At 46.3% G+C, this 23,831-nt stretch overlaps 1 protein-coding gene across 1 annotated transcript; it reads right to left on the bottom strand.

Annotated features, from left to right (window-relative positions):
• LOC123055992 (uncharacterized) lies at positions 1-22,745 on the bottom strand. Its single transcript, XM_044479773.1, has 3 exons — positions 22,592-22,745; positions 1,604-2,563; positions 1-179 (listed from the first exon to the last, which is right to left on the bottom strand). Exons 1-3 carry the CDS (start codon positions 22,743-22,745, stop codon positions 136-138), a joined length of 1,158 nt encoding a protein of 385 aa, XP_044335708.1. The 3' UTR covers positions 1-135.
• Between the last annotated feature and the right edge of the window lie 1,086 nt (positions 22,746-23,831).

The following is a 23,831-nucleotide window of genomic DNA, read 5'->3' as shown; positions in this document are numbered from 1 at the left end:
ACATTCCAAGTCAGCATTTGCAGTTTGATTTGCTATATACAAGTACAACATAATACGAAAGGTCTTTACAAAATAATACTAGTAAATGAGCTTCAGATATACAAGAAAAACAATAGAATAATTCAGAGAAGAATATCAGACATGGGTGAGCTTCGCCAGCGATGGAAATCTACCACGATCTGAAAAGTTATTATGCACAAAAATCAAAACCAACATTCCAACTCAGCATTTACAGCTTGGTTTGCTATATACAAGTACAGCATAATACGAGATCAAAAAATGCTTCACAAAATAATAGAAAATGATCTCCAGATGTGAGCTTCAGATATACCAGAATAACAATAGAATAGTTCTGAAAAGATTATCTGAAACAAAGTAAGAACATCAAATGAGATTTAAAAGTTTGCATGCATATTTGTATTTTTAACCAATGCGGTCCATAATAACAATTGAAATCACAGAATTCAAATTAAGGTCAGTTTCCGATGGACATGTATTCAGTTTTCACTAACAAACACACATGGTCTATGGCAATCTCTACATGTGAAGATAACAACTACTCCCTGCGCCCAAAAACAAGTTCAACGAATTTAACCAAAGCCATGACACTTATTTTGGGACAGAGGGAGTAATAATTACAGTTTGACTTTGTTGAAGCTGTTCACAAACCAGAACCAACAAACTAAGCAGACACAGATACAGTAAAGAAAATGCAACGCAACAGATATGTACGAGGTTGTTGTAGTAGTATTTAGCAAACAGCTAGCGCCCACTTCACTCTTCATCGATTACATCAAACTTCACATTTTTGTAGTCAGTAGTATTTTTGTTTTATCTCGGTGTTCCCTGTTATGACAGGCTTGGAGTAGTGTTTTTCTGTTCTCTATTTCCTTCCCCTTCCCATCGTATGGACATTCTTATTCCGTCTGTAGTACAATGATGTGCAGTTCTTCTAAGCATTCAAGAAAAGAAAAGTATTTGACCAATCAATGGCTCTAGCGAAAAGTAGAAATTTAAGGGCTAGTGATGCAATTGGGCTTCCCATGGGCTGATCTATATAATAGCAGAAGAACAACCAGACTTAACTCCAAAATAAAAAAATTAACACAAAATTAGGACTTGGCTACTAGTATCTCCAATTGTATGTCCAAAAGGTTTGGTGCTGATACTTGATAGCACTTTTGGAGGCAACAATAATACTGTATCCTACATTGAAGAACTAAGTGCTTGTACTCATTACAAGTGTTACAAGACTAAGTTGAGGTGTGAACTTCTGCTATGCCAGAAAATAACAAACTGTTATTTTTTTCAAGAAAATCTGAAGCAAGGTAACAGGGTAATACTACATCAACAGATTTGACAGCATATTTAGCAATTCCACTAGTGCTTGGTTGTGCTCCTTAACAAGTTAAATCTCATAACAAAAATCATGTTCTGTTTTCCAATGTCATATACTAGCACATACATAAATCAAACTAACACACATTACTTAAAATATGAGTAATTGTTCACAGACCATAATAAACCAACCAATTAAGGAAATATATAGATGCTATAAAGAAATCGCAGGATAACAGACCAGAAGGAAGGGCTAGGACCATACCTGGAGTATAGAAGCTCATGTAGGGTAGGACGCTGAAGTAGACCCCAGACTCGGCAACCTTCTTAACCAGCCCAGAATCTAGCTTGATTGTGAATAAGCCAGCACCGGTGCTGACGAATATGACACCCACACCCTCTGCAGATCCAACCACAAATGGTTTGTCATCAGAATTGGCAACAGGTATAATACTCTCCAGCTGGATGGCCCTGCACCATGCCCACTCTGCATCTCCTTCTGCATTCACCTTTCTTGACCACAGATGAAGGCTGGAACCCTCAACGCAGGCAAACCCCAGTGAACTGTCCTCCATCACCATGAGGGCGACCTTGTCCACAGACTTTTTTTTGACACCAACGTTGTACACACACTTTGTTGGCGGATCAATCAGGGATATGTGATTCTTGCTCCAGTTATACTTGACGACTGGGTTACCCCAGCGAAGTGTGAAGTAGGCTTCATCTCCAATGACAGCGCCCCGCCTAGGCTGGACATAGGGCTTGTAGTAGAATCCAGCCGCAAAGGCATCTCGCCTATGCTGGACATCACAGCCGGCGTCCATTGTCACCGGCGTGCTCCACGCGCCTGTCTCTGATGAGTACACGGCGGCCTTGACTAGATCTGTGTAGTCCTCGGTGACCAGAAAGACAACCCGAAAGGGGCCGCCGTGGCAGTCGAGGTGGTCGCAGCCCGGCACGGCGCAGAACACGGCGGCAGTGTAGATGAGCCACGGGATGCCGGGCTCCGGGAGGCGGTGCTGCTCGCCCGTGACGGGGTCCCAGACGACGAAATGCCAAGCCCCGACCCCCACGTGGAGGAGGACGCGGCCGTGGCGGCAGTCGAGGGGGCGCGTGCGGCTGAGGTCGGGGTAGGGGGAGAGGGGCGCCGCGGTGGCGAGGGCGAGGCGGGCGGCGGGATCTCCTTCGAAGACATGGAGCCTGTGGAGGAGGCCAACAAAAGAGGCTTTGGTTCAGGTCGGGTCAGCCCATTAGTCCCGGTTCAGTTTAGAACCGGGACTCATGGGCACTGGTCCCGGTTCGTGAGGCCAGGGGCCTGCCGGGCCTCATGGGGCATTGGTCCCGGTTCGTCTGACCCCTTTGGTCCCGGTTGGTGGGACGAACCGGGACCAATAGGCCTCGCTCCTGGCCCATCATCATTGATCCCGGTTGGCGGCTTGAACCGGGACCACAGGTTGCCCTTTAGTCCCGGTTCATGCCACGAATCGGGACCAATGAGGTGCCTATATATACCCCTCGCCCGCGAGCAGAGCACTCCAGTGCTCTGTTTTTCTCTGGCCGGCGAGGGGAGGGCTTTGTGGTGCTCTAGCTCACCTCCTATGCACATGAGGTGTTCGATAAAATGCCCGAGCCACACTAGTTAAGCTTTCTCCTCTCGAAGCTCGACCTCAAAGCTCCATTTTCCTCAAGATTTGTGTAGGTTTAGCGGCCCGTCACGTCCAATTTCCGTCTTCACCGCCGTCGATCGCCCACGCCGATCTCGTCGCCGGCACCATCGTGGTGAGCCTCTTGTTCTTATCTTCTTTCTGAAAGAAAAAAAATCTTACTTTAGATGTATGGTTTAATTAATTAGATGCTCTGGAGAACTATATGTTGTTAGATGAGAACTATGTATGTACTTTGGTTTTAATGTGATGATGAACTTCTATTAATTTGGTCACTTAATTATCTATTCATGATGTTCTGTAATGGTTTTTGACACACTTAATTATATATAATGCACGCAGATGAACCGGCAATGGATGTACGGTGACAGACACACCTCCGAGTACATTAAGGGCGTGCATGATTTTCTCGAAGTGGCTGAGGCAAACAAGCAGAATGGTTTTATGTGTTGTCCATGCCCTAAATATGGGAATACGAAGTCTTACTCTGACCGGAAAATCCTTCACACCCACCTACTTTATAAGGGTTTCATGCCACACTATAATGTTTGGACGAGGCACGGAGAAATAGGGGTTATGATGGAAGACGGCGAAGAAGAAGAGGACGATGACAACTATGTGCCCCCTGAATACGGTGATGCTGCAACGGGGGAAGCTGCTGAAGATCAAGAGGAACCAGACGATGTGCCCAATGATGCTGCAACAGGGGAAGCTGCTGAAGATCAAGAGGAACCAGACGATGTGCCCGATGATGATGATCTCCGCCGGGTCATTGTCGATGCAAGGACGCAATACGAAAGTCAAAAGGAGAAGCTGAAGTTCGATCGCATGTTAGAGGACCACAAAAAAGGGTTGTACCCCGATTGCGAAGATGGCAACACAAAGCTCGGTACCGTACTGGAATTGCTGCAGTGGAAGGCAGAGAATGATGTGCCTGACAAAGGATTTGAGAAGCTACTGAAAATATTGAAGAAGAAGCTTCCAAAGGATAACGAATTGCCCGACGGTACATACGCAGCAAAGAAGGTCGTATGCCCTCTAGGATTGGAGGTGCAGAAGATACATGCATGCCCTAATGACTGCATCCTCTACCGCGGTGCGTACAAGGATCTGAATGCATGCCCGGTATGCGGTGCATTGCGGTATAAGATCAGACGAGATGACCCTGGTGATGTTGACGGCGAGCCCCCCAGGAAGAGGGTTCCTGCGAAGGTGATGTGGTATGCTCCTATAATACCACGGTTGAAACGTCTGTTCAGAAACGAAGAGCATGCCAAGTTGATGCGATGGCACAGTGAGGACCGTAAGAAAGACGGGAAGTTGAGAGCACCCGCTGACGGGTCGCAGTGGAGAAAAATCGAGAGAAAGTACTGGGATGAGTTTGCAGGTGACCCATTGAACGTATGGTTTGGTTTAAGCGCGGATGGCATTAATCCTTTCGGGGAGCAGAGCAGCAATCACAGCACATGGCCCGTGACTCTATGTATGTATAACCTTCCTCCTTGGATGTGCATGAAGCGGAAGTTCATAATGATGCCAGTTCTCATCCAAGGCCCTAAGCAACCAGGTAACGACATTGATGTGTACCTAAGGCCATTAGTTGAAGAACTTTTACAGATGTGGAATGAAAACGGTGTACGTACGTGGGATGAGCACAAACAGGAGGAATTTAACCTGCACGCGATGCTGTTTGTAACCATCAATGATTGGCCCGCTCTCAGTAACCTTTCAGGACAGACAAACAAGGGATACCACGCATGCACGCACTGTTTAGCCGACACCGAAAGTATATACCTGGACAAATGCAGGAAGAATGTGTACCTGGGCCATCGTCGATTTCTTCCGACCAACCATCAATGTCGAAATAAAGGCAAGCATTTCAAAGGCGAGGCAGACCACCGGAAGAAGCCCGCCATGCGTACCGGTGATCACGTACTTGCTATGGTCAATGATTTACACGTAATTTTTGGAAAGGGTCCCGGCGGACTAGCTGTTCCGAATGACGTTGAGGGACACGCACCCATGTGGAAGAAGAAATCTATATTTTGGGACCTACCCTACTGGAAAGACCTAGAGGTCTGCTCTTCAATCGACGTGATGCACGTGACGAAGAACCTTTGCGTAAACCTGCTAGGCTTCTTGGGCGTGTATGGGAAGACAAAAGATACACCTGAGGCACGGGAGAACCTGCAACGTTTGCACGAAAAAGACGGCATGCCTCCGAAGCAGTATGAAGGTCCTGCCAGCTACGCTCTTACGAAAGAAGAGAAAGAAATCTTCTTTGAATGCCTGCTCAGTATGAAGGCCCCGACTGGCTTCTCGTCGAATATAAAGGGAATAATAAATATGCCAGAGAAAAAGTTCCAGAACCTAAAGTCTCATGACTGCCACGTGATTATGACGCAACTGCTTCCGGTTGCATTGAGGGGGCTTCTACCGGAAAACGTCCGATTAGCCATTGTGAAGCTATGTGCATTCCTCAATGCAATCTCTCAGAAGGTGATCGACCAGAAATCATACCAAGGCTAAGGAGTGATGTGGCGTAATGTCTTGTCAGTTTCGAGCACGTCCTAGTTCATCTAGTCGACGAGATTGTCATTTTGGGGCCCGTATTTCTACTCAATATGTTCCCCTTTGAGAGGTTCATGGGAGTCTTAAAGAAATATGTCCGTAACCGCGCTAGGCCAGAAGGAAGCATCTCCATGGGCCATCAAACATAGGATGTCATTGGGTTTGTGTTGACTTCATTCCTGGCCTTAAGAAGATAGGTCTCCCTAAATCGCGGTATGAGGGGAGACTGACTGGAAAAGGCATGCTTGGAGGGGACTCAATAGTATGCAGGGACGGATATTCTTGGTCTCAAGCATACTACACAGTTCTACAGAACTCTACCTTGGTGACCCCGTATGTCGATGAACACAAGAACAGTCTGCGCTCCAAACACCCGGAGCAGTGCGACGACTGGATTACATGTGAATACATCAGGACTTTCAGCAGTTGGTTGCAAACACGTCTCAGAGGTGACATCACTATTTGTGATGAGCTGTACTCGTTGTCCAGGGGACCATCTTCGACTGTATTGACTTACAAAGGATACGAGATAAATGGGAATACATTTTACATGATCGCCCAAAATCAAAAGAGCACCAACAAAAACAGCGGTGTCCGCTTTGATGCAGCAACCGAAAGGGAAAAGGACACATATTATGGTTACATAGTGGACATATGGGAACTTGACTACGGACATGATTTTAAGGTCCTTTTGTTTAAGTGCAAATGGGTCAATCTGTCCGGAGGCGGGGTACAGGTAGACCCACAGTACGGAATGACAACAGTGGATCTGAAAAATCTTGGTACACTGACGATCCGTTCGTCCTAGCCAATGATGTGGCACAGGTTATCTATGTGAAGGATATGTCTACCAAACCGAGAAAAAGAAAAGATAAGGAAGCGAATACATCATATGATGAGCCAAAGCGCCACATAGTTCTTTCAGGAAAAAAAGGACATCGTGGGAGTGGAGGGCAAGACAGACATGTGTAAAGATTATGAAAAGTTTCATGAAATTCCTCCCTTCAAAGTCAAGGCTGACCCAAGCATCCTGATAAACGATGAAGATTATCCATGGTTACGACGCAATAAGCAAATGACACAAGCGAAGAAAAAGTGAAGACTTTCTCCCGCAACTATTATGATGATACCATGCCAACTTTGTAACAGACGAGTATGATACCATTGTCCGTTTTGTACCCGAAGTGCATCCAGTTTTTGCCGTAACCCTCTCAACTTTCTTGCACATGCTATGTGGATGAAATGATGATACCATGCCAACTTTCAACCTTTTCAGAGTTCATTTGAAATGCTTTTCAATTTCAGGGTCTTATAGCTCAAAATAATCAATAAATGCATGAAAAATAACAAATGAAGTCAGAAAGGGCAGAAAGAACCGGTACTAGAGGAATCAACTAAAAAGCTTTTATAAACCTCTAGTATTATTGAAACTAAAATTATATAGAATTTATGCAACTAAAATTATCAAAGTATTTTCTGTTCAAAACATTAAAAGCAAAAAGAATTTTCATAAAATAAATACAAAAAGCAAAAAAGAAAAGAAAATAAATAAGTATAAACAAAATAAACTTTTATAAATAAGTAGAAACAAAATAAAATAAATAAGTACAAACAAAATAAAATAAATAAAATAAACTTTTATAAAATAAATAAGTAGAAACAAAATAAAATAAACTATAATAAAACAAAATAAATAAACCTTAATAAAATAAATAAAATAGCAACAGTAAGTATTTTGTTGTAACTAGAAACAAAATAGAGAAATAAAGCAACAAAGAAAACAAAAAAACTAGAAAAAAAAATAAAAAAGCCACCTCCTGGGCCACCACGGCCTGAATACGACTAGAAACCGAGCTAGTTGGGCTAGGATTTAGGCCCGCAGAAGGCCCAGCAGGCCCACAGGCAAAGCAGTGTCAAATTAGGCCCATAGGCCTGCAGTTCAGAGGAGTTCGAGAGAGAGGAGGCAGCAGTGCTTATAAACAGGTAGTCGACGCTCTCAACTAGCGAGGTGGGACTAAACTCCCACCACCACGCCGCTGTGCAAGGCCATTGGTCCTGGTTGGTGGCATGAACCGGGACCAATGCCACCCTTTGGTCCCGGTTTGTGGCAGCAACCGGGACCAATGCCCCCCCTTTAGTCCCGGTTGGTGCCAACAACCGGGACCAAAGGCCGCCGCTTCCCGCCCCTTGGGCTGCTGAAAAGAGGCATTTGGTCCCGGTTGGTGACACCAACCAGGACTAAAGGGTGGCATTGGTACCGGTTTGTGCCACCAACTGGTACCAATGGGTTTGCTATATAAGCCAGCACTTGTGAAAATTTCGTCAGTTCTTCGATCCCTCCGACGACGCCACCAGGCTGCCCGAGCTCGCCGTGCCTCTGCCGCGCCCCCAACCACGCCGCCGTTGCCCCGCCCCGACCACGCCGCCGTCGCCCCTGTCCCCCGACCATGCCACGCGCCCTCGCCGTGCCTCTGCCGCGCTCCCGACCCGCCCCGTCGACGCCGTCGCCGTCCTTTGCCCCGTCGACGCCATCGCCCCTGCCCCGACCACGCCGCCGTCGCCCCTGCCCCCCGACCACGCCGCGCGCCCTCGCCGTGCCTCTGCCGCGCCCCCGACCCGCCCCATCGATGCCGTCACCGCCCTCTGCCCCATCGACGCCATCGCCCCTGCCCCGACCACGCCGCCGTCGCCCCTGCCCCGACCACGCCGCCGTCGCCGCCCTCTACACCGACATCGGCACCGTGCCTCTGCCCCTGCCCCGACCACGCCGCACCTCTCCTTGGTCAGACCGGCGCCGCCCCCCTGTCCTCTCCTCTGTTTTTTCACATATTTATGATGTTTTTTTTTCCAGATTATATGTATATGTGTGAGTAATGTATGTGTGTATATCTGATTATGTGTCTTTTTTTAGATTTTTTGTTCATATATATGATGATTTGTTTTTTGCATTTTTATAAAAATGTATATATGTATGTATGTTCTCTGTGCATATAAAAGTTCGATTTTTAGTGCATTTGGGTACATTTTAGGTTAGTTTTATCTATATATGATCTCTGATTTAGTACATTTTAGGTTAGTTTCATTTTTAGAAAAGTTATATATATTTAGGAAAAGAAGGAAGAGAAGGAAGAAGGAAGAAGAAGAAAAAGTTTTATATATGCAAAAGTTACATTTTTAGAAAAGTATTATATATCTAGCTAGGAAGATAATGAAGAAGAAGAAAAAGAAGGAGAGTAAAAAGGAAAATAAGAAGAAGAAAAAAGAAGAAAAAGAAGAGGAGAAGAAGAGAAAATAGAATATTCTATTTTCTCTTCTTCTCCTCTATTCCTTTCTTCTTCTCCTCTTTTTCTTCTTCTTTTTTTCTTCAATCTTCTCCTCTATTAATATCTTCTTCTCCTCTTTTTATTTGTTATTTGTCTTCTTATTTTTTATCGGATATGTCGTTGTCGATATACCCCGTGTCCCGATAACTTCAACACAAGGGGGGGGGGGGTCGACCTACTGTTGGGAACGTAGTAATTTCAAAAAATTTCCTACGCACACGCAAGATCATGGTGACGCATAGCAACGAGAGGGGAGAGTGTTGTCCACGTACCCTCGTAGACCGAAAGCGGAAGCATTATCACAACGAAGTTGATGTAGTCGTACGTCTTCACGATCCGACCGATCAAGTACCGAACGCACGGCACCTCCGAGTTCAGCACACGTTCAGCTCGATGACGTCCCTCGAACTCCGATCCAGCCGAGTGTTGAGGGAGAGTTTCGTCAGCACGGCGGGGTGGTGACGATGATGATGTTCTACCGACGCAGGGCTTCGCCTAAGCTCCGCAATGATATTATCGAGGTGTAATATGGTGGAGGGGGCACCGCACACGGCTAAAATACCGTATATCAATTGTGTGAACAGGTGCCCCCTGCCCCCGTATATAAAGGAGCAAGGGGGAGGCCGGCTGCCTTTGGGCGCGCCAAGGAGAGGGGGGGAGTCCTCCTCCTAGTAGGAGTAGGACTCCCCTTTCCTAGTCCAACTAGGAAGAGAGGGGGGGGAAGGAAAGAGAGGGAGAGGGAGAGGGAAAGAGGGGCTGCGCCCCCTCCCCTAGTCCAATTCGGACTCCTCATGGGAGGGGGCGCGCCACCTTCTGGCTGCTGCTGCCCTCTCTCTCCCCTCAAGGCCCACTAAGGCCCAATACTTCCCCGGGGGGGTTCCGGTAACCCCTCCGGCACTCCGGTTTTATCCGAAACTTCTCCGGAACACTTCCGGTGTCTGAATATAGTCGTCCAATATATCAATCTTTATGTCTTGACCATTTCGAGACTCCTCGTCATGTCCGTGATCACATCCGGGACTCCGAACAACCTTCGGTACATCAAAACATGTAAACTCATAATATAACTGTCATCGTAACTTTAAGCGTGCGGACCCTACGGGTTCGAGAACTATGTAGACATGACCGAGACACCTCTCCGGTCAATAACCAATAGCGGAACCTAGATGCTCATATTGGTTCCCACATATTCTACGAAGATCTTTATTGGTCACACCGCATAACAACATACGTTGTTCCCTTTGTCATCGGTATGTTACTTGCCCGAGATTCGATCGTCGGTATCTCGATACCTAGTTCAATCTCGTTACCGGCAAGTCTCTTTACTCGTTCTGTTTTACATCATCCCGCAACTAACTCATTAGTCAGAATGCTTGCAAGGCTTATAGTGATGTGCATTACTGAGTGGGCCCAGAGATACCTCTCCGACAATCAGAGTGACAAATCCTAATCTCGAAATACGCCAACCCAACAAGTACCTTTGGAGACACCTGTAGAGCACCTTTATAATCACCCATTTACGTTGTGACGTTTGGTAGCACACAAAGTGTTCCTCCGGTAAACGGGAGTTGCATAATCTCATAGTCATAGGAACATGTATAAGTCATGAAGAAAGCAATAGCAACATACTAAACGATCGGGTGCTAAGCTAACGGAATGGGTCAAGTCAATCACGTCATTCTCCTAATGAGGTGATCCCGTTAATCAAATGACAACTCATGTCTATGGCTAGGAAACATAACCATCTTTGATTAACGAGCTAGTCAAGTAGAGGCATACTAGTGACACACTGTTTGTCTATGTATTCACACATGTATTATGTTTCCGGTTAATACAATTCTAGCATGAATAATAAACATTTATCATGATATAAGGAAATAAATAATACTTTATTATTGCCTCTAGGGCATATTTCCTTCAGTCTCCCACTTGCACTAGAGTCAATAATCTAGATTACACAGTAATGATTCTTACACCCATGGAGTCTTGGTGCTGATCATGTTTTGCTCGTGGAAGAGGCTTAGTCAACGGGTCTGCAACATTCAGATCCGTATGTATCTTGCAAATTTCTATGTCTCCCACCTGGACTAAATCCCGGATGGAATTGAAGCGTCTTTTGATGTGCTTGGTTCTCTTGTGAAATCTGGATTCCTTTGCTAAGGCAATTGCACCAGTATTGTCACAAAAGATTTTCATTGGTCCCGATGCACTAGGTATGACACCTAGATCGGATATGAACTCCTTCATCCAGACTCCTTCATTTGCTGCTTCCGAAGCAGCTATGTACTCCGCTTCACACGTAGATCCCGCCACGACACTTTGCTTAGAACTGCACCAACTGACAGCTCCACCGTTCAATGTAAATACGTATCCGGTTTGCGATTTAGAATCGTCCGGATCAGTGTCAAAGCTTGCATCAACGTAACCACTTACGATGAGCTCTTTGTCACCTCCATAAACGAGAAACATATCCTTAGTCCTTTTCAGGTATTTCAGGATGTTCTTGACCGCTGTCCAGTGATCCACTCCTGGATTACTTTGGTACCTCCCTGCTAAACTTATAGCAAGGCACACATCAGGTCTGGTACACAGCATTGCATACATGATAGAGCCTATGGCTGAAGCATAGGGAACATCTTTCATCTTCTCTCTATCTTCTGCAGTGGTCGGGCATTGAGTCTTACTCAATCTCACACCTTGTAGTACAGGCAAGAACCCTTTCTTTGCTTGATCCATTTTGAACTTCTTCAAAACTTTGTCAAGGTATGTGCTTTGTGAAAGTCCAATTAAGCGTCTTGATCTATCTCTATAGATCTTAATGCCTAATATATATGCAGCTTCACCGAGGTCTTTCATTGAAAAACTCTTATTCAAGTATCCCTTTATGCTATCCAGAAATTCTATATCATTTCCAATCAGCAATATGTCATCCACATATAATATCAGAAATGCTACTGAGCTCCCACTCACTTTCTTGTAAATACAGGCTTCTCCAAAAGTCTGTATAAAACCAAATGCTTTGATCACACTATCAAAGCGTTTATTCCAACTCCGAGAGGCTTGCACCAGTCCATAAATGGATCGCTGGAGCTTGCACACTTTGTTAGCTCCCTTTGGATCGACAAAACCTTCCGGTTGCATCATATACAACTCTTCTTCCAGAAATCCATTCAGGAATGCAGTTTTGACATCCATTTGCCAAATTTCATAATCATAAAATGCGGCAATTGCTAACATGATTCGGACAGACTTAAGCATCGCTACGGGTGAGAAGGTCTCATCGTAGTCAATCCCTTGAACTTGTCGAAAACCTTTCGCAACAAGTCGAGCTTTATAGACAGTAACATTACCATCAGCGTCAGTCTTCTTCTTGAAGATCCATTTATTTTCAATGGCTTGCCGACCATCGGGCAAGTCAACCAAAGTCCATACTTTGTTCTCATACATGGATCCCATCTCGGATTTCATGGCTTCAAGCCATTTTGCGGAATCTGGGCTCACCATCGCTTCTTCATAGTTCGTAGGTTCGTCATGGTCTAGTAACATAACCTCCAGAACAGGATTACCGTACCACTCTGGTGCGGATCTTGATCTAGTTGACCTACGAGGTTCAGTAATAACTTGATCTGAAGTTTCATGATCATTATCATTAACTTCCTCACTAATTGGTGTAGGTGTCGCAGAAACTGATTTCTGTGATGATCTACTTTCCAATAAGGGAGCAGGTACAGTTACCTCATCAAGTTCTACTTTCCTCCCACTCACTTCTTTCGAGAGAAACTCCTTCTCTAGAAAGGATCCATTCTTAGCAACGAATATCTTGCCTTCGGATCTGTGATAGAAGGTGTACCCAACAGTCTCCTTTGGGTATCCTATGAAGACACATTTCTCCGATTTAGGTTCGAGCTTATCAGGTTGAAGTTTCTTCACATAAGCATCGCAACCCCAAACTTTAAGATACGACAACTTTGGTTTCTTGCCAAACCATAGTTCATAAGGCGTCGTCTCAACGGATTTCGATGGTGTCCTATTTAGAGTGAATGCAGCCGTCTCTAAAGCATAACCCCAAAACGATAGCGGTAAATCAGTAAGAGACATCATAGATCGCACCATATCTAATAAAGTACGATTACGACGTTCGGACACACCATTACGCTGTGGTGTTCCGGGTGGCGTGAGTTGCGAAACTATTCCGCATTGTTTCAAATGTAGGCCAAACTCGTAACTCAAATATTCTCCTCCACGATCTGATCGTAGAAACTTTATTTTCTTGTTACGATGATTTTCAACTTCACTCTGAAATTCTTTGAACTTTTCAAATGTTTCAGACTTATGTTTCATTAAGTAGATATACCCATATCTGCTCAAATCATCTGTGAAGGTGAGAAAATAACGATATCCGCCACGAGCCTCAATATTCATCGGACCACATACATCTGTATGTATGATTTCCAATAAATCTGTTGCTCTCTCCATAGTTCCGGAGAACGGTGTTTTAGTCATCTTGCCCATGAGGCACGGTTCGCAAGTACCAAGTGATTCATAATCAAGTGATTCCAAAAGTCCATCAGTATGGAGTTTCTTCATGCGCTTTACACCGATATGACCTAAACGGCAGTGCCACAAATAAGTTGCACTGTCATTATCAACTCTGCATCTTTTGGCTTCAACATTATGAATATGTGTGTCACTACTATCGAGATTCATTAAAAATAGACCACTCTTCAAGGGTGCATGACCATAAAAGATATTATTCATATAAATAGAACAACCATTATTCTCTGATTTAAATGAATAACCGTCTCGCATCAAACAAGATCCAGATATAATGTTCATGCTCAACGCTGTCACCAAATAACAATTATTTAGGTCTAATACTAATCCCGAAGGTAGATGTAGAGGTAGCGTGCCGACGGCGATCACATCGACTTTGGAACCATTTCCCACGCGCATCGTCACCTCGTCCTTAGCCAATCTTCGCTCAATCCGTAGCCCCTGTTTCGAGTTGCAAATATTAGCAACAGAACCAGTATCAAATACCCAGGTGCTACTGCGAGCATTAGTAAGGTACACATCAATAACATGTATATCACATATACCTTTGTTAACCTTGCCATCCTTCTTATCCGCCAAATACTTGGGGCAGTTCCGCTTCCAGTGACCAGTCTGCTTGCAGTAGAAGCACTCAGTTTCAGGCTTAGGTCCAGACTTGGATTTCTTCTCCTGAACAGCAACTTGCTTGCTGTTCTTCTTGAAGTTCCCCTTCTTCTTCCCTTTGCCCTTTTTCTTGAAACTAGTGGTTTTACTGACCATCAACACTTGATGCTCCTTTTTGATTTCTACCTCCGCTGCCTTTAGCATTGCGAAGAGCTCGGGAATTGTCTTATTCATCCCTTGCATGTTATAGTTCATCACGAAGCTCTTGTAGCTTGGTGGCAGTGATTGAAGAATTCTGTCAATGACGCTATCATCCGGAAGATTAACTCCCAGTTGAATCAAGTGATTATTATACCCAGACATTTTGAGTATATGCTCACTGACAGAACTATTCTCTTCCATCTTGCAGCTATAGAACTTATTGGAGACTTCATATCTCTCAATCCGGGCATTTGCTTGAAATATTAACTTCAACTCCTGGAACATCTCATATGCTCCATGACGTTCAAAACGTCGTTGAAGACCCGGTTCTAAGCCGTAAAGCATGGCACACTGAACTATTGAGTAGTCATCAGCTTTGCTCTGCCAGACGTTCATAACTTCTGGTGTTGCTCTTGCAGGAGGCCTGGCACCTAGCGGTGCTTCCAGGACGTAATTCTTCTGTGCAGCAATGAGGATAATCCTCAAGTTACGGACCCAGTCCGTGTAATTGCTACCATCATCTTTCAACTTTGCTTTCTCAAGGAACGCATTAAAATTCAACGGAACAACAGCACGGGCCATTTATCTACAATTAACATAGACAAGCAAGATACTATCAGGTACTAAGTTCATGATAAATTCAAGTTCAATTAATCATATTACTTAAGAACTCCCACTTAGATAGACATCCCTCTCATCATCTAAGTGATTACGTGATCCAAATCAACTAAACCATGTCCGATCATCACGTGAGATGGAGTAGTTTCAATGGTGAACATCACTATGTTGATCATATCTACTATATGATTCACGCTCGACCTTTCGGTCTCCGTGTCCCGAGGCCATATCTGCATATGCTAGGCTCGTCAAGTTTAACCTGAGTATTCCGCGTGTGCAACTGTTTTGCACCCGTTGTATTTGAACGTAGAGCCTATCACACCCGATCATCACGTGGTGTCTCAGCACGAAGAACTTTTGCAACGGTGCATACTCAGGGAGAACACTTTTATCTTGAAATTTTAGTGAGAGATCATCTTATAATGCTACCGTCAATCAAAGCAAGATAAGATGCATAAAAGATTAACATCACATGCAATCAATATAAGTGATATGATATGGCCATCATCATCTTGTGCTTGTGATCTCCATCTCCGAAGCACCGTCATGATCACCATCGTCACCGGCGCGACACCTTGATCTCCATCGTAGTATCGTTGTCGTCTCGCCAACTTATTGCTTTTACGACTATCGCTACCGCTTAGTGATAAAGTAAAACAATTACATGGCGATTGCATTGCATACAATAAAGCGACAACCATATGGCTCCTGCCAGTTGCCGATAACTCGGTTACAAAACATGATCATCTCATACAATAAAATATAGCATCATGTCTTGACCGTATCACATCACAACATGCCCTGCAAAAACAAGTTAGACGTCCTCTACTTTGTTGTTGCAAGTTTTACGTGGCTGCTACGGGCTTAGCAAGAACCGTTCTTACCTACGCATCAAAACCACAACGATAGTTTGTCAAGTTGGTGCTGTTTTAACCTTCGCAAGGACCGGGCGTAGCTACACTCGGTTCAACTAAAGTGAGAGAGACGGACACCCGCCAGTCACCTTTAAGCAACGAGTGCTCCCAACGGTGAAACCAGTCTCGCGTAAGCGTACGCGTAATGTCGGTCCGGGCCGCTTCATCTCACAATACCGCCGAACCAAAGTATGACATGCTGGTAAGCAGTATGACTTATATCGCCCACAACTCACTTGTGTTCTACTCGTGCATAGCATCAACGCATAAAACCTGGCTCTGATACCACTGTTGGGAACGTAGTAATTTCAAAAAATTTCCTACGCACACGCAAGATCATGGTGATGCATAGCAACAAGAGGGGAGAGTGTTGTCCGCGTACCCTCGTAGACCGAAAGCGGAAGCGTTATCACAACGCAGTTGATGTAGTCGTACGTCTTCACGATCCGACCGATCAAGTACCGAACGCACGGCACCTCCGAGTTCAGCACACGTTCAGCTCGATGACGTCCCTCGAACTCCGATCCAGCCGAGTGTTGAGGGAGAGTTTCGTCAGCACGATGGCGTGGTGACGACGATGATGTTCTACCGATGCAGGGCTTCGCCTAAGCTCTGCAACAATATTATCGAGGTGTAATATGGTGCAGGGGGGCACCGCACACGGCTAAAATATCGTATATCAATTGTGTGAACAGGTGCCCCCTGCCCCCGTATATAAAGGAGCAAGGGGGAGGCCGGCTGCCTTTGGGCGCGCCAAGGAGAGGGGGGAGTCCTCCTCCTAGTAGGAGTAGGACTCCCCTTTCCTAGTCCAACTAGGAAGAGAGGGGGGGAGGAAAGAGAGGGAGAGGGAGAGGGAAAGAGGGGCTGCGCCCCCCTCCCCTAGTCCAATTCGGACTCCTCATGGGAGGGGGCGCGCCACCTTCTGGCTGCTGCCCTCTCTCTCCCCTCAAGGCCCACTAAGGCCCAATACTTCCCCGGGGGGTTCCGGTAACCCCTCCTGCACTCCGGTTTTATCCGAAACTTCTCCGGAACACTTCCGATGTCCGAATATAGTCGTCCAATATATCAATATTTATGTCTCGACCATTTCGAGACTCCTCGTCATGTCCGTGATTGCATCCGGGACTCCGAACAACCTTCGGTACATCAAAACATATAAACTCATAATATAACTGTCATCGTAACTTTAAGCGTGCGGACCCTACGGGTTCGAGAACTATGTAGACATGACCGAGACACCTCTCCGGTCAATAACCAATAGCGGAACCTGGATGCTCATATTGGTTCCCACATATTCTACGAAGATCTTTATCGGTCAGACCGCATAACAACATACGTTGTTCCCTTTGTCATCAGTATGTTACTTGCCCGAGATTCGATCGTCGGTATCTCGATACCTAGTTCAATCTCGTTACCGGCAAGTCTCTTTACTCGTTCCGTAATACATCATCCCGCAACTAACTCATTAGTCACAATGCTTGCAAGGCTTATAGTGATGTGCATTACTGAGTGGGCCCAGAGATACCTCTCCGACAATCGGAGTGACAAATCCTAATCTCGAAATACGCCAACCCAACAAGTACCTTTGGAGACACCTGTAGAGCACCTTTATAATCACCCATTTACGTTGTGACGTTTGGTAGCACACAAAGTGTTCCTCCGGTAAACGGGAGTTGCATAATCTCATAGTCATAGGAACATGTATAAGTCATGAAGAAAGCAATAGCAACATACTAAACGATCGGGTGCTAAGCTAACGGAATGGGTCAAGTCAATCACGTCATTCTCCTAATGAGGTGATCTCGTTAATCAAATGACAACTCATGTCTATGGCTAGGAAACATAACCATCTTTGATTAACGAGCTAGTCAAGTAGAGGCATACTAGTGACACACTGTTTGTCTATGTATTCACACATGTATTATGTTTCCGGTTAATACAATTCTAGCATGAATAATAAACATTTATCATGATATAAGGAAATAAATAATACTTTATTATTGCCTCTAGGGCATATTTCCTTCACCTACCCCCTCCCCGATAACATTATTTTCCCATGTATGTATGTCGTCGTTGTCGATATAACCCCCTCCCGGATAACTTCGACCGTGATAACTTATACCACGGGAGCACCCCCCGGCCCTCTCACTCGACCAAAACTCTCGAGGACACCCAAACCCTAGAAAAAAACGATGTCGGTCTCCTACCCCTCCCGCCGCGCCCCTACCCTTGAAGCGTTGCCGAGGCCACCCCAAACCCGGAATAAGCTAGGTCTACGTTTGCACTAATATATCCACCCGCTGTCATGTTTGTGTAATAATTGTCATGTTGTAATATTTGCAGAAACAATGGAGCACGGACGAGACGAGGAAGCAGAAGAGGTGTTGGGGGACATAATCTTAGCCGGAGGTGATGTCTTGTCGTATCTTAATGACAATGATGGTCTGGAAGAACAGGGTGAAGAAGCAGGCTACGGTGATCGAAGAGTGGAGGAGGAAAGACATGATTATGATGGCTCCGGTGACCCAATGCTGGTGCAAGAAGGAGCACGTGGTGACGGCTCCGCTGACCGAACAGAGTCCGGCCAGGTAAATATATTAGTTAAGCCTGTGCTGACTAGCTAATTGATGCATTCATTGTTTTGGTATGTACACATATTAATTAACTCTCGTCTTTCTTCTTTTTTCTAGCCCTCCGGATCGAGCACAACTTCGGTAAAGAGACGAGGCCCGAAGAAAAAGTTGCGCTCGGATGAAAGGTTTGAGATCACAGCAATCGCGCGCGACGTCCAACCGATTGAACCCATCCAGACAAAGGAAGCATTTGCTGCTCAGTGCGGGGTTCTTGTTAGGGACAAGATCCCGATCAGCATCCACCAATGGTATAAGCCTAAGAAGGAAGACCCTGAGGTGTCTTATGTCAATGATATGCAGAAAGATGATCTTTGGACTGAGCTGAAGGCGAATTTCACCCTACCGCCAGAGGAGGATCCGGAGAAGCCAGCTAAAGAACAATTAATCAAGTCTCATGCTCTTAAGAAGATGGCAGACCTATTCAGGAGGTGGAAGAATGAGCTGAAAACGTTTGTCGACAAAGAAGAGACACCAGAATTCATCGGCAAATATGAGAAGATCAGAGATCACTGGCCCGCATTTGTGGCCCACAAGACATCGGAAAAGAGTAAGAAGATGTCAGCGACAAACAAGAAAAATGTTGCGAAGAAGAAGCTTCACCATCGCACGGGGTCAGGTGGCTACCTCAAAGCCCGGCCTAAGTGGGCCAAGGCTGAGAATGATCTGCTTGATAAAGGGATCGAACCAGAGACAATGAACTGGCCAGACCGTTGCCGGACTTGGTTCTTCGGGGCTGGCGGAACCTTGAACCCTGTATCAGGGAAGTGCGTTTGGAAGGATGAGCAAATGAGAATACCAGTCAAGAGGCTTCAGCACTATATCGATGCAGCGCAGCAAGGGACGTTCGTTCCAGACAGAGAGAACGACGAGCTCACAATGGCCCTCGGGAATCCTGAGCACCCTGGACGGACACGAGGCACGCCAGGCTCCGTTCCATGGAAGGCTGGTTTTCCGGACGCAGGCGGTTACAAATGCCAGGAGAGGAGGAAAAATGTGGAGCACACCCAAATTCAGAAGCTGCACGAAAGGGTTCAAGCGCTAGAGGAACGAGACGTAGCTCGCAGCAAGCGACCTACCGAAACTACCCCCAAAGCTACCCCGCCATCTCAGCGGAGAAGGAGCTTCGCTTCCACCGAGCTGCTTCAGCCGGAGCATGTCTTGACGGCTCCTGCTAGCTACCCCGTGGATGCTATCACGGAGTCTCAACATTGCCACCTTATGACGCAATGGCAGAACTTCAAAGTCAAGGCGGATGTCGGCTCTGTTCGACCTCCTGAACCCGGCGCAACTTTTCACTGTCGTCTGATTCCAGAAGGATATTCTAGGGTGACGGTGGACGAAATAACGGAGGGATTTGAGGACCTCCAGCTTGACCACCCTACCGGTGAAGGGGAGACTCGGCTGGGTTCTACTCTGAAGACTCCATGCCTATGGCGGAAGGAGCTCATCAACCTTCCGAACTGGACGCCTCCGCCTCCTCCTCCTTCGGCGAGTAAGGGCACTCCGCCTCCTCCTCCGGCGAGTGATCAGGGCACTCAGCCTCCTTCTCCGGCGCGTGGCGGCACTCCGCCTCCTTCTCCGCCTGCGCCGGCGCGCCCGAGCAGCCAACCTCCTCCTTCTCCACCTCGTCAGCAAGGGCGGAAGAGACCCGCCGCCGCTCCGGCTGCTCCAGCGCGTCATAGTGCTTCTCCTCTGCCTCGTAAGCAAGGAAAGAAGACAGCCGCAGCCGCTCCGTCTGCTCTGTCGGCGTCTAGCAGTACAGCCAGAGGCGGGAGGCAATACAGATTCGGTACTTCTCTGAAGACTCCAGAGAAGTTACCATACGAGAGGACCGAGGAGGAAACCATGAAGATCGTGCGAGCCGAAGTGACGAACTTCTTTGAAGGGGTGAAAGCAAAGAAACATCCACCTCCAGAGGAGAAGGTAGATCCAGTGAAAGCGAAGCGCACTCTGGCTGCCCTGACAAAACCACCAAAGTCTCCGCCGAAAGGCAACTATGAGCACATTATTGCAAAGACATTTGTCGAAGCGGAGCGGTCGGGAAGTACTGTCAGTGATCAAAGGTTAAAAGAACGACGAGCTGGGAAAAAAATTGCCCAGCTCGGCGAACAAGCGAACCAATCGTGCCCCCCGCTCAAGGTGTCTAACGACATCGTCGCTAATGATCCGAGGATGGTGCCCGGTTATAGCAATCTTGGAGATTACCTGCCCGACGATGTACATTATGATTTCTTGGAGGTGGACGAACACAGATACGAGTACGGGAAGCCTCTCGTCAAAGATGAAAGATCTCTAACAACGATGATGTGAAGATTACATGATTGGTACATGAAAACCTGTAGAGAGTCTGGGGGGAGGAATACTTTGACGCTGAGAGTTAAAGAGGAGCATGACCTCGTTGGAATTGAAATGTTGAATGTTCCATTTGAGGAGTTCTTCCAGTTTTTCAATCAAAAGGCCCTCGATAAATCAACGATCACTTGCTACTGTCTGTAAGTAGTACTACTTCTGTCATTAAGTCTCTCTATATAGGTCAGCTCTTTCATTGCATGTATTTATAATTATCCTCACTATATTATGCAGATTGAAGATCGCCGAATTGAAGAAAAGACAAATCGGTGGTATTGGATTCATTAACACAAATCTCATAGATGCAACTGAGGTTAAATATCATGCCAAAAATACCGAGGCCAACTTGCTACGATCGTTGGTAATAAATCAAAACAAAGATATAATACTCTTTCCTTACAACTTCAAGTGAGTGTTACTGTCTTGTGCATATTCGGTTTCCCTTATTAGTCCAGGTTATAGTAATGTAATTGATGACTTATGCATGCGTGCGCAGCTTCCACTATATTCTCCTAGAGATTAAGCTTGAGCAGGGACTAGTAACCGTCTTAGACTCGAGACGAAAAGATCCCCAGGACTATGCGGACATGACTCAAATGCTCGAGAAGTAAGTTAAATCGATCATTATCCACCATGCATATCAGCAACTTTGTTCATTTCCTGATATTAAGTAATTGTTTTCTTTGTCTGGCAGGGTTTGGAGAAAATTCACCAAAAAAGCTCCGGCACTGCCGAAGAAGCTGCAATTTAGACACCCGAAAGTAAGTACTATAGTAGCATGTTCCGCGCATCTCCTAGTGATTCAAGCGCTAGTTTCATCAATACCATTTAGCATGCTTGCTTATCAGTTTGATTGACCTCTATTTCTTGTAAAGTGGTTGTGGCAGGAACAAGGGAAATGATTCCTGTGGATACTACGTTTGCGAGTCCATCCACTACACGACCTGTGAGCGGGGCTACTCTAAGGAACAATATGAAGTGCGTAAGCAATAATATTCACAATTTTATTTTATTACCATCATTTGTGTTGAGTTTCATTTATTCATATATATATATATATGTATGTATTGACCCCTTCTTCAAATTAGATCTTTCGGATGCGGGATGAACTCCTACCACCAGATCGTATGCGAGCAATTCAAGAGGAATTGGCGGCATTCTTCCTTGACCACGTGATCACTAAAAACGGAGAATACTATGTGGACCCTGTGTTCATATATAATTAGGAGATTATATTGTAAGAGATAATTATTGTATATATGTAGCCGGTAGTGTCGGATAGATATACGAGAACTTGTTGTTCGACCAATCTCTCGGAGAAGGAGAGGTGGTCGATATCATTTCTCTGTGTATGCATATATATGTTCATGACGATCTTCTGTTTCCTTCATTTGCTTACTAGCTAGCGTGTCTAGTCCTCTCTATACGTATATAGTACGTAGAGTCGACCAAGCACGGAGATAAGAGAGGACACTTCTCTCTATTAATTAGCTAGCTAACACAATATATGAAACACCTAAATTAACCCCCCAAAACCCCCAACCCCCCCTTTAAAAAAAATAAAAACCCCAGCCCCTGAAATGCTGACGCGTGGATGCCTATTGGTCCCGGTTAGTGCCACCAACCGGGACCAAAGGCCCTCCTGCCTGGGCTCGCTGCACCGGCCACGTGGAGGCCCATCTGTCCCAGTTCGTGTAAGAACCGGGACTAAAGGGCTAGGGCATTAGTAACGACCCTTTAGTCCCGGTTCAACAACCGGGACAAAAGGCCCTTACCAACCGGGACAGATGACCCTTTTTCTACTAGTGGCAGGGGAGGCGCACGGTGGAAGACGCTGTAGCGGCGGCGGAAGGAGGGGTCGCGGAGGACGCGGAGCCAGGGCTTGCAGACGAGGGCGGCGCGGAAGAGGTGCTCAGGCTCGTCCGACGGGAGGCGGAGGAAGATCTCGGCGGTGACGTCGTCCATCAGCGACGCCATGGGCAGCGGAAGCGAGGGTTTTGTGTGGGGATTGGGCGATTGGGGAGCGGAGCGAGGCAGGCAGACTCCTTTCACCTACTCGGCTGGGTTCCAACAAAACAGCTTCACCACCGTTTTCACTGTCATGTCATGTGTAATCTTTTTTTCAATAGCAGCCCTATTAATTTTAGGGTCTAACTGTTTTCTAGGCTTTGATTGAAGATTAAATAAATTGAAACGTTTTACGTTGGTGCGTTGGCTGAACGCTGGGCCGGTCGCACCGCTCAATCGCTCGCGCAGCCCGCTGCTACTAAGCCACCTGCGCCCCACGTGACCGCTCAACCAGTCAAACCTTACTATCGACCGCTCAACCTCTCTTCTTCCACAAGACGCTTCTCTTTCTCCTCCTCTTCCATCTCCCCATCCCGGCCAATGCGACTCCTCCGCTGATCCTTCCCCCTCCTCTCCTCAGGCGAGCCCAAGGCAGCAGATCCACCCCATGGTATCCGGCAAATCAAGATGCTGCCCCGGCGAGCTGCAACGGCATCCTGGACCGCGTGCCGCGGGATGCTGCAATGGCGCCGCGGTGAGCTGGAATCGGTGACTCCCTACACCGCGCCCCCGTATGGCGTGCTGCAACCGGCCGCAGAGGAGCTGCAACCACCGGTACGGCGTGCTACCACCCGAGACGAGGAGTGCTACCATGGTCATGCGGCAAGCGGGCACAATCCCATGATGCTGGAACCAGTGATCCATTTTGCTGGAAGCAGCAATTTTTTTTGCTGGAACCGGCCTTCTTCCCCAGCTTGTAATGGGGCTTGGCGAGCTAGGTGCTACAACCGGTAATCTTGTTTGCTGGAACCCAATGATTTTTTTTGCTGGAACCAAATTCTCTTCCTGAGGTGCGGCGGTAAGGCGAATTTTTGCTGCATTTGTTGTTTCTAGGATTTTTGCTGGAACCAGATTAATTTGTTGCTGAAAATGGCTGTGTTTTTTGCTACAATCGATTTTGACAGAGATTTGTTGTTTTGTGAGATTTTTTGCTGGAACCAGTGTTACCACCGGCTGTGAGATATGCTGGAACCGTAGCAATTTTTTGCTGGAACC

Source organism: Triticum aestivum, chromosome 2D (assembly GCF_018294505.1).
Source record: "Triticum aestivum cultivar Chinese Spring chromosome 2D, IWGSC CS RefSeq v2.1, whole genome shotgun sequence".
Lineage (NCBI taxonomy): Eukaryota > Viridiplantae > Streptophyta > Magnoliopsida > Poales > Poaceae > Triticum > Triticum aestivum.
This window is presented reverse-complemented; position numbering and strand designations above follow the sequence as displayed.